General features: G+C 36.7%; 1 protein-coding gene across 1 annotated transcript in view; it reads right to left on the minus strand.

Annotated features, from left to right (window-relative positions):
• The window catches only part of SPTA1 (spectrin alpha, erythrocytic 1), a 181203-nt gene that overhangs the window by 152948 nt on the left and 11043 nt on the right, over nt 1–17212 (minus strand). The window contains exons 8-12 of the mRNA XM_045841426.1: nt 15737–15891; nt 14672–14807; nt 14468–14569; nt 12657–12794; nt 11916–12026 (exon numbers count right to left, since the gene is read on the minus strand). Of these exons, the coding sequence (XP_045697382.1) occupies nt 11916–12026; nt 12657–12794; nt 14468–14569; nt 14672–14807; nt 15737–15891 (642 nt within the window). The remainder of the gene's footprint in view (nt 1–11915; nt 12027–12656; nt 12795–14467; nt 14570–14671; nt 14808–15736; nt 15892–17212) is intronic.

Genomic DNA, 17212 nt, shown 5'->3' on the forward strand with positions numbered 1-17212 from the left:
CCTAGGGTGATGGAAATGTCTAACATTAGTTTATTAATGATTATACAACTTTATGAATATATTAAAAACAATTTAATTGAGAAAAAGACTTAAATATAGAAAGGAGTGGGGACAGTGACTCAGGTGGTCTGGTCTGGAGGCAAGTTTCTTGCAGGGTCTGTGTACCAACCACAGGGAATGGGTTTTCTTGGACAAGTTAAATTCACATTCAAGAGCAAGGCCCCTGGCTTCAAGTTAAAGATGGCAGAGTAGGAAGATCCTGACCTCACCTCTTCTCATTGACACCAAAACTGCAACTACACATAGAACAACTATTTCTTAGACCACCTGAAGACTAGAAGAAATATTTTCTACAACTATAGATATAAAGTAAAAGCCACATTGAAAAGGGTGCTGACTAAGCACCCCTCTGACTAAGCCTAGTCAGCACCTACCCTACTCTTTACTCCTCATGCAGTGACTCACAAGTGCGATGGTTATCACAATCTCAGAGGTTGTCCCTGAAGTGCGAAGGGTCTGAGACTTAAACTGGTTGACCTGAACCAGGCAGTGGAGTCCTCATAACATCTGTCTTTGAAAACCAGCAAGGCTTACATCTCGGAGAGCCGAAGACCTGTAGGAAGCCCATGTTGTGCTCTTTCCAAGTTCTGGCACAGAGGGAGCAGTTTAAAAAGCAGCTAGGTCATATGTGAAGGTGATTCATTGACTAATTTTAGGGTATGTTCTGGAGGGACAGGGATCTGTTGGAACTTGCTCATGCCACAGGTGCTGGTGGGTACCATTTTCCCCCTTCCTTTAACCTGGCTTGTCTGACACTGTCCATTAACCTTGCTTACACTGTTCACCCCACCCTGGCAGTTCCCTGAGGGCCTACCCAGGGTAGCACCCCTCCAAAGCACTTCCTGCCCTGCCACACACAGTGGGCAGCATCACTCAGCACCAGAACACAGCAATGTGTCTGCGACAGTGGGGGTGGGCTTTGCAGCCCACCACATCAGAGCCTTGCTTTGCATATCAGTGACCCTGCAATAGTTGTGAGCCTGCACATCCAGCAGGCCAGATAGCAGCCTTGTCTGCTAGTGTGTCCACATAAGTTGTGGCCCAGCCACAACAGGAGGCTATACTAGTCCCCCCTCTAGGCCATCTGGCTCTGGTAACAAGGGAGACATTGAAATTAGGGCCCCATGGGAAACTAAGGCCACTTTTTCAAGACCAAGAGATTTAGCTTAACTACCTAATACAATACATAAAAACAAACAGGCAAAATGAAGATAGAAAAGAATATGTTCCAAACAAACAACAACAACAACAAAAACAGAATAAAACCCCAGGAAAAGAACTACATGAAACTGAGGTCAGCTGTCTACTAGATGAAGAGTTCAAAATAACAATCATGAAGATGCTCTTTCAACTGTGCAGACAAACAAAGAAACCCAGTGAGAACTTCAGCAACTCAAACAAAGACCTAAAAATTCTAAGAAAGGATATAACAGAACTGAAGAACGTAACAATTGAAATGAAAAAAAAAAATCACTGCAGGGAATCAACAGCAGATCTGATGACACAGAAGAATGAATCAGCAATCAGGAAAACAGGATAGTGGAAGTCACTCAACTGGAAGATCAAAAAGAAAAAAGAATTAAAAAGAATGGAGACAGCATAAGAGATCTATGGGAGAACATGAAGCATACTAACACTTGAATCATGGGGGTCCCAGAAGGAAAAGAGAGAGAGAAATAGACAGAAAACCTATTTGAGGAAATAATGGCTGAAAACTTTCCTAACTTGGCAAAGGAAACAGTTATCCAAGTCCAGGAAGCACAGAGAATCCCAAACAAGATGAACCCAAAGAGACCCACACCAAGACACATTATAATTAAGTGGTTGAAAGTCAGATAAAGAGAGAATATTAAAAGCAGCAAGAGAAAAACAACTAGTTACATACAAGGGTATTCCCATAAGAATGTCAGCTGACTTTTCAACAGAAACTTTGTGGGTCAGACAGGAGTGGCATGATATATTCAATATAATGAAAGAAAAAACCTACAACCAAGAATATTTTACTCGGCAAGGTTATCATTCAGAATAGAAGGAGTGATCAAGATTTCCTCAGACAAGCAAAAGTTAAAGGAGTTCATGACCACTAAACCAGCATTACAAGAAATGTTAAAGGGAATTCTTTAAGTGGAAAAGGCCAAAACTAGAAATAAGATGAAAAAATATGTTCTGGCAAAGGCAAACATATAGTAAAGATAGTAGACCAACCACTTATAAATGTAATATGAAAACAATTAAAATGGCAATAAGCACATACCTATCAATAATTACTTCAGTTGAAGTTAACTAAGTGCTCCATTGCAAAAACAGGATGACTAAATGGTTTAATAAAGGTCCCTACATATACTGACTACGTGAGACTCCAGATTGAAAGACACACAGAGACTGGAAATAAATAAATGGAAAAGATATTTCACATAAATGGAAATAAAAAAGAGAGAGAAGCTGGAGTAGAAATACTTATATCAAAAAGACTTTAAAACAAAGGCTCTAAAACAAGAGACAAAGAAGGACCCAGCAATTGTTTTCTTCAGATAAGCCCTCAGAAGTGGAACAATCCAAAACATACATGAACCTCTGTTTACTGCAGTATTATTTACAGTAGCCAAGTTATTGAAGCAACCCAGTCATTCATCACTAGATGAATGGATAAAGAAGTGGATGTGTGCAATGCACACAATACACTGGAATGTTACATAGTCATAATAAGAAATGGATCTTGCCATTTGCAACAACATGGATTGACCTATAGGGTATTATGCTAAGTGCAATTAAGTCAGAGAAAGACAAATACTGTATCATTTCACTTAGGGGTGGAATCTAAAAAACTAAAATGAATAAACAGGACAAACTGACCCATAGATATAGAAAAACTGATAATTGCCAGAGGGTTGGGTGGTGGGCAAAAATGCTAAGGGGATTAGAAGGTACAAACTTGTAAATAAGTCATGGGAATGTAAAATACAGCATAAGGATTATTAATATCAATATCACAATAACTTTGTATGGTGACAGATAGATAGTGGACTTCTTGTGGTGATCACTTTTTAAGGTATATAAATGTTAAATCTCACCATGTTCTATACCTGAAACTACTACAATATTGTATTTCAACTGTACTTTAATTGAGAAAAACTTTACATTTCAGAATAAAAATTAGACATAAAAAACACTTAAATGTAAATTGTGATACCATTAAAATTCCTAGAGAAGAACATAGGGAGGAAAATCTCAGATATCTCATGAAGCAATATTTTCACCAATCTGTCCCCTTGAACAAGGGACATAAAGGAAAGAATAAACAAATGAGACTTCATCAGATAAAAAAAGACAACTTCTGCACAGCTAAAGAAAACATCAGCAAAATACAAAGGGAACCAACTGTATGGAAAAATATGTTTGCCAATGTAATTGTGGATAAAGGTTTGATCTTCAAAATACATAAAGAACTCACACAATTCCACTCCAGGAAGACAAATGATGAAATAAACAATAAAAAAGATGAAATGGCCCTGAATGGACACTTCTCCAAAAGAGGACATACAGAGGGCCCAGAGTTATATGAAAGGATGCTCAGCATCACTAATCATCAGGGAGATGGAAATTAAAACCACAAGGAGATACCACTTCACACCAGTCAGAAGGCAATCATAAACAAATCAACAAACAACATGTGCTGGAGAGGTTGTGGAGAAAAGGGAACCCTAGTGCACTGTTGGTGGGAATGCAGACTGGTATAGCACTATGGAAAACAGTGGTATGGAATTTCCTCAAAAAACTAAAAATGGAACTGCCTTTTGACATGACAATTCCACTGCCAGGATTATACCTTAAGAATCCTTAAACACCAATTCAAAAGAACCTATGCACCCCAATGTTTATAGTAGTACAGTATACAACAGCCAAATTCTGGAAGCAACCTAAGTGCCCATCAGTGAATGAGTAATAGGGTGGATCAAAAACCATGGTACATTTACACAATGGAATACTGCACAGTTAAAACATTGAAGGAGATCTTACCCTTCTTGACTGCATGGATGGAACAGAGAGCATTATGTAAATGAAATAAGCCAGGCAGTGAAAGAAAAATTTCATATGATCTCACCTTTAAGTGGAACCTAATCCACAAAACAAGCAAGCAAGCAAAATATAACCACAGATACTGAAATAAAGAACAAAATGACAGTGATAAGATGGGTAGGGTTAGGGGGATAACAAGGGAAAGAAGTGGAAGGGTCATGAAGGAGCATGTATAAAGGACCCATGGACAAAGCCAAAGAGGGGAAAGATTGAGGATGTGTGTTGGTGGTGGGTGGGGCAGGGCAAAGTGGTGGAGAGAAAATGGAAATAACTGTACCTGAACAATAATTGAAAAAATAATAAAATTTAAAAAAGAATGTTTCCAATATTCAGTAGACTTTTTTCTTCTAAATGAATCTTATCTTCAAAACCATTGGAAATTCATACCTTTATATTCTTCTCTTTACATTTTTATTGTCACGAATCATCTCTATATATGCCGTGAGTTCATTTCCAAATTTCAGTAGCAGTTGCATCCTTCCTTTCTCTTTTTTTAAATGTTTTAACCTCTTTCAACCCTTATGTGATAATTATGTGTATAGTATTCTTTTCTAAAAAAGGGTTGTAATACCCTGCTTAAAAGGTGATCTTACAGTTTGTGTCCTTTTTTTCTTTGTTTCAGGTAGAATAACATCCTTGAGTATTTCCTGAAATGGAGGTCTTCTGTTGTTGAATACCCTAAGCTTCTGTGTATCTGGAAAACTCTTTATTTCTCCTCTATATCTAAAGGATAACATTGCTAAATATATTGTTTTTGGCTGGTAATTTCTATCTTTCAGTAGTTTGATATTTGATTCCACTCTACCCTAAGTTCCAGGGTTTCTGCTGAGAAATCTCATGATAATCTAATATGATTTTCTTTATATGTTAAGGTCTTCTTTTCCTTCGCTGCTTCTTTTTTCGTCATTAATTTTCTGCTGTTTTAATACAATGTGCCTTGTAGAAGGTCTTTTTCAATTGAGATAATTAGGTGGTCTGTTTGTTTCTTTGATTTGAGGATCTAGCTCTTTCCATCGATTTGGAAAGTTTTCATCTACTATTTGCTTGAATAGACTTTCTGTTCCCTTCTTTGTTGCTACTTTTTCTGGTGTTTATTATTCTTGCATTACTCTTTCTGATGGAGTCAGTTCTCACAGAGTTCTTTTATTAGTTTTTATGCCAATGTTTCTTTATTCCCCCATCTGCAGCATTTCTGGATGTCTACCTTCAATATTATGAATTCTTTCCTCCATCTGCTCAGCTCTATTTCTTAAGCTTCTTAGTTCATTATTTATCTCTTTTATTAGGTTCTTTATCTCAAAAATTTCTATTTTTTAAGTTTCAATCTTTTAGGCAAAGTACTAGCTTTGTTCACTGATTTTATATTTGACTTTATTGAACTATTTATCTGTATGTTCTTGAATCTTGTTAATTTTTCTTCAGAACTATGACTTTGAATTTGCTTTCATTTAAGTCACATATTTCATGTATTTTAGTTTATTTCCTGGAGATTTTTAATTTTCTTTCTGAGCTCCTTCATTACCTTGTTCAGTCTTGGAGCTGATGGCTTTCTTCTCTGTCTACACATCTCTGTATGAATAGCACTTTTCTAGTAGATTTATAAGAAGCCTTTCTACTCTTTTCTAGTAGGTGGAGCTGAAGCACAAGTAGTTTTTGTTTCTCTTACACTACTCTGGTTTTTCACAATTCTGTGGTGCAGTAGTGGAAGATATTCTTTGTTCTGTGGGAGGGTGTACATCTTCTCTATGATCAGGTCTCCTTTGTCTCAGGGCACCAACCCAGCAGGGGAATATGGTACTTGATTGGGTTCCAAAACAATAAACCCCCAGTGCTGTCCCTGGGGGTTTGCTGCTGGTAGTGCTGCTGTGATAAGTGGAAATGCAGTGAGCTTTAGGAGGTTGGCCAATGCCTTTGTGGTTTTGTTCTCCCAATAATGGTGACTGGCAGACCTCAGCAACCCCTACTCTATATTTCCATCTTTCTGTGGAATTAGTCAGAGAGTGCAATTTTTCCTTAGGGGAAAAATTCTGTAGTTCTAGTTCTCAAGTTAGCAGATAATGTACAACTGGACACTCACTGGTACAGATTTTTCTGGGATCAGATGGTAGCTCTGGGAGGGTGAAGTGAGTTGGCCAGGCTCTGTGGCTTTGCTTTTCTCTCTGGTAATGGCAATTGCCAGACAACTATGGCCACGGCTCTGTATTTCATTCCTGTCCAGGTCCCTGGGGTTAGCTACACTGCATACTGACCATTCCCTTGAGAATGCTAATTATATCATTATGCTCTTCCTGGATAAAGAGATTGCCAGCAGCAATCTGATTCCTCTCCTCACTTGGCTGAGACCCACAGTGAGCTCTGAGCTGCAATATCTAGACTGTGTCCTGGAACCATCTTGGCCTTCTCCCTTCCCACCTACCTGGTGTACTCCCACTTGCCCATCTCTGGAAGTTTCTGTGCACAAATATCTCAGACATGTTTGTGTGTCAAGCAGGGAATCTCTGTTTAAATTATAGTTGTTCAGATTGTTGAAATTTCCAGGGGGGAGACTAAGGGCACTTCTCATGTCTTATTTCTCTGACATCAGTTCTTGTGGTTTTCTTCTAGAAGCACACATATGGATGTTGTTTTCTTTTTTCTTTTATGGTTGTTCAAGTACAAGTGTCTGCATTTCCCCCCTCAAATCCCCCCACCAGCCATCCCCACCTCCCTCCCATGATTCCACTTCCCTTGGTTGTCCATGTGTCCTTTATAGATATACCTGAAGCCTTCCCTCCTTTTCTCCCATTATACCCTCCCACCTCCCCTCTGGCTACTGTCAGGCTGTTTTCAATTTCAATGTCTCTGGTTATATTTTGCTTGCTTGTTTGTTTCATTGATTAGGTTCCACTTAAAGGTGAGATCATATGAGAAAGGTGAGAAAGACAAAGACAAGCTATTTGTCTTTCACTGCCTTGCTTATTTCACTTAGCATAATGTTCTCTACCTCCATCCACACTGTTGCAAAAGGTAGGAGCTCTTTCTTTCTTTCTACTGCATTTAGTTGATCTATATGTTTTGATTCAAGTATTTAATCTATTTACATTTGGATTGGTGATTGATAGATATTACTTATTGTCATTTTATTATTCATATTTATATTCCTTTTCTCTTTCTCCTGCTCCTACTCCTTCTTCTTCTATTTTCTTCTAGAATTTTCTTTAACATTTCTTGTAATACTGGTTCAGTGGTGATAAACTCCTTTAGGTTTTTCTTCCTAGGAAGGTCTTTATTTCTTTTTTAAATTTTAAATAATAGCCTTGCTTGGTAAAGTGGCCTAGGTTGTAAGTTCTTGGGTTTCACCACTTTGTATATTTTTTACCTATTTTTTTGGCCTGAAAAGTTTCTGTTGAGAAATCAGCTGACAGTCTTATGAGAGCTTCTTTGTAGGTAACTATCTTTTTCTTGTTACTTTCAAGATTCTCTATGTTTTTAATATTTGCCATTTTAATTATGAAGTGTCTTGATATGGGCCACTCTGGGTTCATCCTCTTGGAAATTCTCTATGCTTCCTGGATTTGTATGTTTTTCTTTCACAAGACTAAAAAAAATCAGTAATTATTTTTTCAAACATATTCTCAGTCCCTTGCTCTATCTCTCTTATTCTGGTATGGCTATGACAAAGTATGGCTATGGCTATATTGTTGTGTTTCATTTTTAAAGTCTTTTAAACAATCCTCATTTCTTTGCATCCTTTTATCTTTTTCTTTTTGCTCTTCTGATTAGGTCATTTTTGTTACCTTGTGCTCCAAATCATTGATTCACTGCTCTGTTTCATCTAGTCTTTTGTGTATTCCTTCTAGAGTATTCTCCATTTCAGTTATTGTATTCTTTATTTCTGACTGTTTCTTTCTTATGGTTATGTTTTGTATATCCTTTTTTATGTTTACTATCTCTTTGCTGCATTTCTCATTAAATCATTCTATTTTTCCCCTAAGTTCCTTGAACACTCTTATAACCAGTGTTTTGAACTCCATATATAGTAGATTGTTTACTTCCATTTTATTTAGTTCCTTTTCTGGAGATATTTTCTGTTTTTTCATTTGGGATATATTCTTTATTTCCCCATTTTAGCTCCTCTATGTGTTTGTTTCTATGTATTAGATAAATATGTTATATCTCTCATTCTTAGCTGGGTGACCTTATTCATTTGGTGTTCTTTGGAGCCTAGTGATGCAGTCTCTCTGATCACCTGAGCCAGGTGCTCCAGGATTGTTCCTTGTGTGGGTTTTCATACCCTTTTGTTCTAGTTGACCCTCAATTGCAGGCAGCATGTCATTGGTTTGGAATGAGCCTCAGACTGCCTGGCTTTTAGAAATGGTCATGACCACAGAATAGTAGCTTCTGTTCAGGGACTGATCTTAGGGGGTGAGATTTGCCCCAGTGGAATTTTGTGCCTGTAAAGACCTCCTTGTTGTCTGCCACTCGTGCAGCTAATTGGGTGGTGCTTTGTTGTGATATTAAACTGGCTACTAAATGTGGTAGTTCTGTGTCTTCTTTGGAGGGACTTCAGTGCAGATCAATATTAGATGCAGCCTGTGTAGGACCTGCTTAGAACTACAAAGTGATCTGTGGTTGGCAGTTGCCTGTGCTGGTCCTTAATGCATGTGGAAGGGGGCACACTGCAAACTGTAGATAGCTGTTACCAGTATCAAGTCTGAGGCAGGTCAGCAAAGGTCCAGGATCTTGGGTCCAAAGGCCCAAGATCAGCTGTCACCAGCTAGTTGCTCATATGTCTGTAGAGGTAAATTTTTACTCATATTCATATAATTATGGATCCTCCAAATCTCTAAAGCTGAAGATGGATTAACTAATTGAGATTAATAAAATGATCTAAAATTAATGACAGCACTTCATAAGCAATAACATTATTTTACACCATTAGCTCTTACCAATGAAAACAAACAAAAAATATGTAGCTGAAGATTGATACAGAAGACTTAGAATTTGGTTATTTTTGTTGTTGCAATGATGATTGCACATTTGCCTGTGTGTGGGTTTAAATCAGTACCATCCTATGGAACTGGAGAGCATTATGCTAAGTGAAATAAGTCCACCTGGTAAGGAACAAATACCATATGATCTCACCTTTAACTGGAACATAATCAACACAAGAAAAAAACAAACAAAATAAAACCAGAGACATTGAAATTAAGAACAATCTAACAACAGCCAGAGGGGAGTGGGAGGGGACTATGGGGAGAAGGTTTTCAGAAACTACTATAAAGGACACATAGACAAAACCAAGGGGGACAGGGGAAGCAAGGAAGGGAGGTGAGTTTGGTTGGGGACATGGAGTGGTGGGGAGAAAATGCAGACAACTGTAATTGAACAACAATGAAGTAATTTATGAAAAAAAAAATAAACCAGTACCATCCTAGGAGAGAGCCAAAAACATACAACATATTGAACTAATCACTTTTTTCTTACATTTCTCTGGGCTCTGCTGGATATTATACAATATCTTAAGGCTCACTATACATATATATGTGTACATATATATGTGTGTGTGCATATATATGCATTAATTGAGGAACAGAGATGAAGATATGCTTATAATGGAACATAATAAATATTACTTAGTTATTCTTAGAGCAAACTACAGATATTACTAGAAAGGAAAAACCTTAAAAATAGTACATTTCAAACTTTTAAGTAATAATACTACACCAAACATGGATCAGATAGTTTCTGTTTATACAGAATAAAAAACAATCATTTACTTTACCAAAAAAGTCACTAAATCTTGAAAAAAGAATTCTAAATATTCTTTTTTTTCAGCTGATTATAACATTTTCATTACAAACCAGGTCATGGGGTTAAAATTGTATAAATCAGCCCACCTGCTCATCTTACATTCATTGTACAAATTCAATTCTGATTATGTTTTCTCTCTCTTTTTTATTGTTGTTGAAGTATAATTGTCTACACCTCAGCCCACCAACTTACACCATATACAAAAATAAACTCAAGATGAATAAAATATTTAAATATAAGTCATGACACCATTAGAGTCCTAGAGCAGAACTAGGCAGGGAAATCTCAGATATTCCACAGAGCAATATTTTCATCAATATGACCCCTAGTGTGAGGGACATAAATAAAAGAATAAACAAATGGGACTTCATCAAAATAAAAAGTTTCTGCATAGCTAAAGACAACATCAGCAAAATGAAATGGAAACTAACCATCTGGGAAATATATTTGCAAGTGATACTTCAGACAGGGGTTTGTTCTCCAAAATATATAAAGAACGCACATGACTCCACTCCAAGAAGACAAACAACCCAGTTAAAGAATGGGCAAAGGACTTGAAAAGACACTTCTCCCAGGAGGACATACAGAGAGCCCAATGACATATGAAAGGATGCTCAGCATCACTAGCAATCAGAGAGATGTACATTAAAACCACAATGTGATACTACTTCACATTGGTTAAAATGGCTATCATAAACAAATCAACAAACAATTGCTGGCAAGGTTGTGGAGAAAAGGGAACCCTAGTACACTCTTGGTGGGAATGCAGACTGGTACAGTCACTGTGGAAAACAGTATGGAATTTTCTCAGAAAACAAAAACCAGAACTGCCTTTTTTAAACATTTTCCATTGTTGTTCAAATACAGTTGTCTCAATTTCCCCCCCCCAAGCATCCCCCCTCACCCCAGCCATCCCCACTTCCCACCTTTGACCATACCACACTTTGTTTTTCCCATGTATTCTTCATAGATTGAAACTGCCTTTTGACCCAGCAATTCAACTGTTGGGATTATACCCTAAGAGTCCTCAAACACCAATTCCAAAGAACCTGTGCACTCCATTGTTTATAGCAGTACAATTTACAATAGCCAAGTGCTGGAAGCAACCTAAGTACTCATCAGTAAATGAATGGATCGAAAAACTGTGATACATTTACATAATGGAATACTACACAGCAGAAAGAAAGAAGGAGATTCTACCCTTTGCAACAGCATGAATGGATCTGGAGAGCATTATGCTAAGTGAAATAAGCATGGCAGTGAAAGACAAATACCATATGATCTCACCTTTAAGTGGAACCTAATCAACAAAACAAACAAGCAAGCAAAATATAACCAGAGACATTGAAATTAAGAAAACTGACAGTAACCAGAGGGGAGATGTGTGTGTGTGTGTGTGGGGGGGGATAATGGAGTTAAAAGGGAGAAGGGTTGTCAAGGAAAATGTATAAAGGACATATGGACAAAGCCAAGGAGGATAGGATGAAAATATTCTTTGTGGAATAAAAAACATATTGGTAGAAATTAGTATGTTATTTTTCTGAATGTTTTCTCTTAAGAATATTTCCTATAAACTAATCTACAAAACAAATAAGCAAGGAAATATGACCAGAGACATTGAAATAAAGAATACATTCACAGAGGGAGTGTATTAATGGGGGCAGAAGGAGGAGATTAATGGGGAAAAAGGGTAGAAAGGTCTTCAGAGAACATATATAAAGTACACATGGTAAAAGCTAAAGGGGGATAGGATCGAAGGTGGGAAGTGAGGATGGCTCTGGGGTGGGGGAGAGGGGTGGGGAGAAAATGAGAATACTGTACTTGAACAATAATAAAAAAAAGAATAAAGCATGCAGCCCAAAAATTATGATAATCCCTATGTTATGTCCAATAGTTACAAGAGTGATTCTCTCTAAGGGTAAGTGTTGGATAATATGATATATACAAAGATGAAGCCAAGGTCCAAACAAGGACTCATTTCTTACTGTGATCTTTTCCTGCTGGGCAGTGAAAGCTTCTTCAAAGTCATCATGCTTCTGAAGAAGGGTTTCTACACTACCTAGGGAGTTTCCCAGGTCCTCATTTTCCAGGAAGTCCTGTAGAAGACAGAAAAACACACATCAGCTGTGCCTCATTAGTTAAAAAAAAATCCCTCTGGAATATACCTTTGCAACAAGGACTAGTTAAGGAAGGAGGTGATGGAGTTGGAGAAAAAGTGATAATTAATACAAAAAGTATATTAGACAGGGACTAACCTCAAATAGCAGCAGCTTCAGACTGTCTTCCTAACCCTTGCATACAACTTTACTACCTTTGTGTCTAGGTCTATTCACATAGAATTTGGCCAACCAATGTAGGCAGCATTCTGAGTTCTCAAAGCTGCCTCAAGAGGACCACTCATATCTTCTAAAAAATCTCTGGTTAACCCTGCCTGACTCATACAACTTTCTCTTTTTAACCCCTTTGCAATTTGATATTAATTTTCCTTATGTTCATTAGAGGTTAAAGACTCTCTATACTATGTTTAGGTACCTTTTCATATATTTGTCCATGAGGTAATAGTAAGATTCTTATAGAAAGGGTTTATCTTTCTTTGTAGTTCACTCTTCAGTTCCTAGAACAAGCTTAGGACCACAGAAGTGGTTGTGAGAGTGTTGATAATAATAATGGTGGTAAATGAGGGGTGGAGAAATAGTTCTAGACACTTGCTGAACACTTCCTGTTACCTCTTGTCTACTCATCCAACTGTCCACTTGCTCACTGTCACGGTAGAATAAGTGCAAGTCCAAGCACTGCTCATATTGATGTTGACGCTTGTCCCACAGTTTCAGGAGGGCAGCCCAGTTGTTGGCAAGTATTTCCATCTTTGGAAAGGAAGATATATATTTTTAACAAGTTTATCTTATTCTACATTACCAAGCATTCAATAAGCACAAGACCTTTCAAAGGATACAAAAATGAATAGGAAATGGGCTTTTCTATTTAGGCCTCAACATCTAAGAAAACAACTGTAGAATAAGAAAAATAGGATAAATGCAATAAAAAAGTACAGTACATTTAATATGTATAAATTAACAAAAACATTAACTTTAATGAAAAGAACAAAGAGTAGAATTGTGGCAAGTATATATACCAAACAGATATTTCAAAATTGATGGGGAGCATCAGAATTATAGGAGGACATAATGCCACAAATAAGTAATTACTCCAAATAATTATTATATTACATAAAATGCTCCCAAAAAGTGACATGCCTTAAAAAAGTAGACATTTGTTAAATTTCAAATTCACAGAGCACTTAAATTATTAAACCCAGAAGTTTGTGTTCTATTCTGAAAATGAATAAGATCCATCAAGAAAAGAGAAAAGTGTCATTATCAAACCTATAAAAAGCCTGTTTTCGCCCAACCATTTACCCAAGAAATTCTAGCTTATTACAACTTCTACAAAAACTCCACGAAAAAAGCAGCAAAACTTCTTAGAATTCCAGGATAATATGTAGGTTTTTAAGAACTTAGGGTCCTATTAGTTCTCTGGCAAAAAAAAAATGTTAATAATAAAATCCATATTATAATGTTTCCATAAAGTACTGGGGAAATTCAAATTATGGTTATTTTACCCTCATCAATTACATAACACTGGAGGCAAAGAAGCCTGTGAATTGTATCTTAATTATTACCCCAATAGTTCCTGTAATTTTTTGACTGGAGCAAAATCCCTCCCAAGAGTCAGAGAGTTAAGATGAGCCCCTGTGATCTAGGAAGTTAGAATGATGGCAAACCTGACTCTTTAATTAGTGGAATTCTGAATATTCAAAGATTCCTAGTTATTTAAGTTTTTAGTGTTTACACGAGGATATGGTGTTTTTAATTAATTTTAGAGTGAGGGGAAGAGAGAGAGATTAATGTGAGAGAGAAACATTGATCAGTTCCCTCCCATACACATCTCGAATGGGCAAAATTGAACCTGCAACCTAGATATGTGTCCTGAACAGGAATTGAACCCACAGCCTTTTTGGTGTATAGGATAACACTCCAACCAACTGAGTCACCCAATCTCAGCTTCTGTTATTTAATGTGAATTTTAAAAACACAGAAAGAGGAGAATCAGTTTGATTTGAGATTGTATTCAGGAGAAAAGAAAAAGCCCTGTGCTGGTCACCTTAGGGAACCCAAGGATAAATGAGGTCTATCCTCATAGAATTCACAGTCTAGAGATGAGCATGGGAAAGTAATGAAACAGATTATATGTGACAAGGGAAAATGGTATGGAGGTTTCATATTCAGTAGAATGTATGTTGATGAAATTATATAGGTTGGTGAAATAAAAATTCATAGGTAACAAAGCATACATCTTGTCCTGAGAATTTCAATTACTCAGTGTAGCTAAAACAATGTTAAGGAAGCCGTGTTTGAGTTCACATTACTAATATCTTTATATGATGTCTATTCTCTTCCCACTCAGAGATTATTGTATTATGAGATTAAGTGAGGGCTAACTGTGATCAAAATTTCAAAAATTCTTTTAAACTGATTACCTTTTCCCAAATTTCATCAGAGGCTTCATGTCTGACATCCAGCAGGGCTTGACCAGTCTCATCAGCAGATTGAAATCGGTCATCATAAGAGTCAATTTCATGCTGTGGTCACAAGACAAAATGTCTTAACATGCAGCAAGAAACTTTCTGGCATTTTTGGCACCTCTTTTTTTTTTCATATTGGTGAGAACTTTTCTTTTTTACCTTATGCTGCTGATGCCTATCCAGGAGGGCTTCCCCACCAGTCACATCTGTGGGCAGCTCATCAGCATTGATCAGAGCAGTCTTCTCCTTCATCCAGCCTGAGAGTTCATCATAGTCAGATAAGAAACGCTGGTACCTGTGGGAAAGGCAAGGTAAAGGCCAGGAAGGAGAAAACAGATGTAAATTGACTTTGAAAGATGAACAGTTAGGGTTGGGTTGAGTTAAAGGTGCAACATGCTTCTTGCCCTAATTCTACCCCTTCTTCCCCCACATGTACTTCCTGTTCCTTTTATTGTGCAGCTTTGAAAGTCCTTTACTCTAGGTTTTGTATTTCTCATGTAGATATATCATTTTGTGATGAGGCATGTAGGCATCACATACCAAACACCATAAAGTCATGTCAACCCCAGAGATTCTTAAAGTAAAGTTCTCTCAATGAGGGTAATAAATAAACACATAATATATAAATGATAGAAAGTACCTTGTGAGAAGTGGGGACTACAGTTAGGGTAAGGAATTCTTATGTAACTTAGTTCATCCTTAAGCTATTAATAAAAACAAAAACCAACAATACTATTTAAAAAGTTAGATCTTCACCATTAATTTTGACATAGTAGTTTCTGGTGATTTAATGACTAACCATAAAATTAATTACTGAAATGATGTCAGTTTATGACAAGCCAACCCATACTCAGGAAATAAATCTAGATTTATTTTTATGCTATTTAGATTGGAAATTTCTTTGTGTTCTTTGGTTAGAGACAGGATTTTGACATTTCTTTAGCTGCTTGAAATGGCCCAGCTCCCTGGGCCATTTCATAGCATCTTACAACTGAACAAACAGAAGTAGACAAAAGGTGTGCAGATGAGCAGAGGTGATGCTAAGTATTATAACAGCTTACAAAAGACTTTCCTTGGCAAATTAAAACTTTTTTGGTCTCTACTGAGCAGGCAGAAGATCTGGATCAGTCATTGTTTTACCACATTCATGCTTTTATTTCTGCTTTAAGTATTATGCCTGGATCCTGTAGATAAATAGAATAATAGAGAGAAGGGATTCTTCACCAAAAAGAAGCCTGCAGCTTTGCATATCTTCTGGTAGCCAAGGCACGAATGCGCTCCCAGTTGGAGACTAGATCCTCTTTCATTTGCTGGATCTGAGGTGCATCTGAAGGATGGGAAAGCTTCAGCTTGTCTGCTTTGGCATATAACTCCTTCACCTTTAAGATGAAAAAGAAATCAAATGGGAAATCCAAGCACTCTGATTTCTCCTGGCAAAGTTCTATTGGAGTGAAGCAAAAGAAAACCCCAACCATATAAATAATAATTTATTAATACATATTTATTGATATATTTATATTAATATATTCATGCACTATGTTAATAATAATTTGCTGAGCAGTTCTTGTCTCTCACTCTGTAAAAAATTTCACATGCATTTCTCCGGTTTTAGTCTTTCTTTAATAATACAATAAATTAAAAATTATTCCTAGTAGCCTTTTATGTGAAAACTGAGATTAGTATTTTATTTGCTCCAGATCGCTGAGCTAGTAAGTGTCAGAAACAAGATTTGGACTTAAGTTTGTCCTTCAGCAACCTCTGTACTGTTTCCATAATTATTATGGTGGGAAGCAGAAAGACACTTCTGCTTAAGAGGACAAGAAATGCCAATAATTCTAGTTCAGTTTCAGCACAATTCCTGAGGAGCAGGGTTATCAGGCAAGAACTGTGGATGTGATGAATTTCTCCATGTTACTATTAGTCCTGTAGTTAAACCTAATTAAAATCAAGTATTGTCTAAGGCAGTGATTTTTCAACCAGTATACCACAAGAATTTTTAAAACATACAATAGTTGACTATTTAGTCAGGGGCATTGACCTCTTTTGTTTTAGATTGTCAAATAAAAAAATGACAACAGCATACACAATAGCTGTTTAGTGTGAATGCCCTATATTACACCATAATACATAGGTCATACAATTGAATTGCATCTTCCTGATCACATCACATAATAAAATTGTGTCTGATTAGTTAATCCTTGGTAACAGAAATCCTTATATACAAATACAGAAACCTGATTTTTTAAAAAGTCACTGTAGAGAAAAAAGGGTGCATAATTACTATTATTATTTTTATAAATCAATTAAAATTACACCTATTTTGTCAGATCATCAAAAAACATCATTTTTGTTGTGCTACAGAATTTTAATAATTAGTGTGTGCCATGAGATGAAAAAGGTTAAAAATCACTGGTTCATTTTCACCAAACATGAAATATTATTATTCATTATTATAAAAATATCAAAAACAAAATGAACAGGAATAAAAAAAGAAGAATGATGGACTATTTTCTGGAAATGGCACCCAAGGACAGATCTATTATTAAAATAGAGCAAGTGTGGATCTTTCTGCAAGCTGACTCTGCTGTAGACACTTGGGAGTAAGGGTTTAAGTTATGGTTAAAGTCACAAGGAAAGGAAGTAAAGATGGGAATCACTGAAGACTACAGGTGTGCTCCAAAATCTAGCATGCCTATGTCT

Source organism: Phyllostomus hastatus, unplaced genomic scaffold (assembly GCF_019186645.2).
Source record: "Phyllostomus hastatus isolate PE091 unplaced genomic scaffold, TTU_PhHast_1.1 phas_contig_36, whole genome shotgun sequence".
NCBI lineage: Eukaryota > Metazoa > Chordata > Mammalia > Chiroptera > Phyllostomidae > Phyllostomus > Phyllostomus hastatus.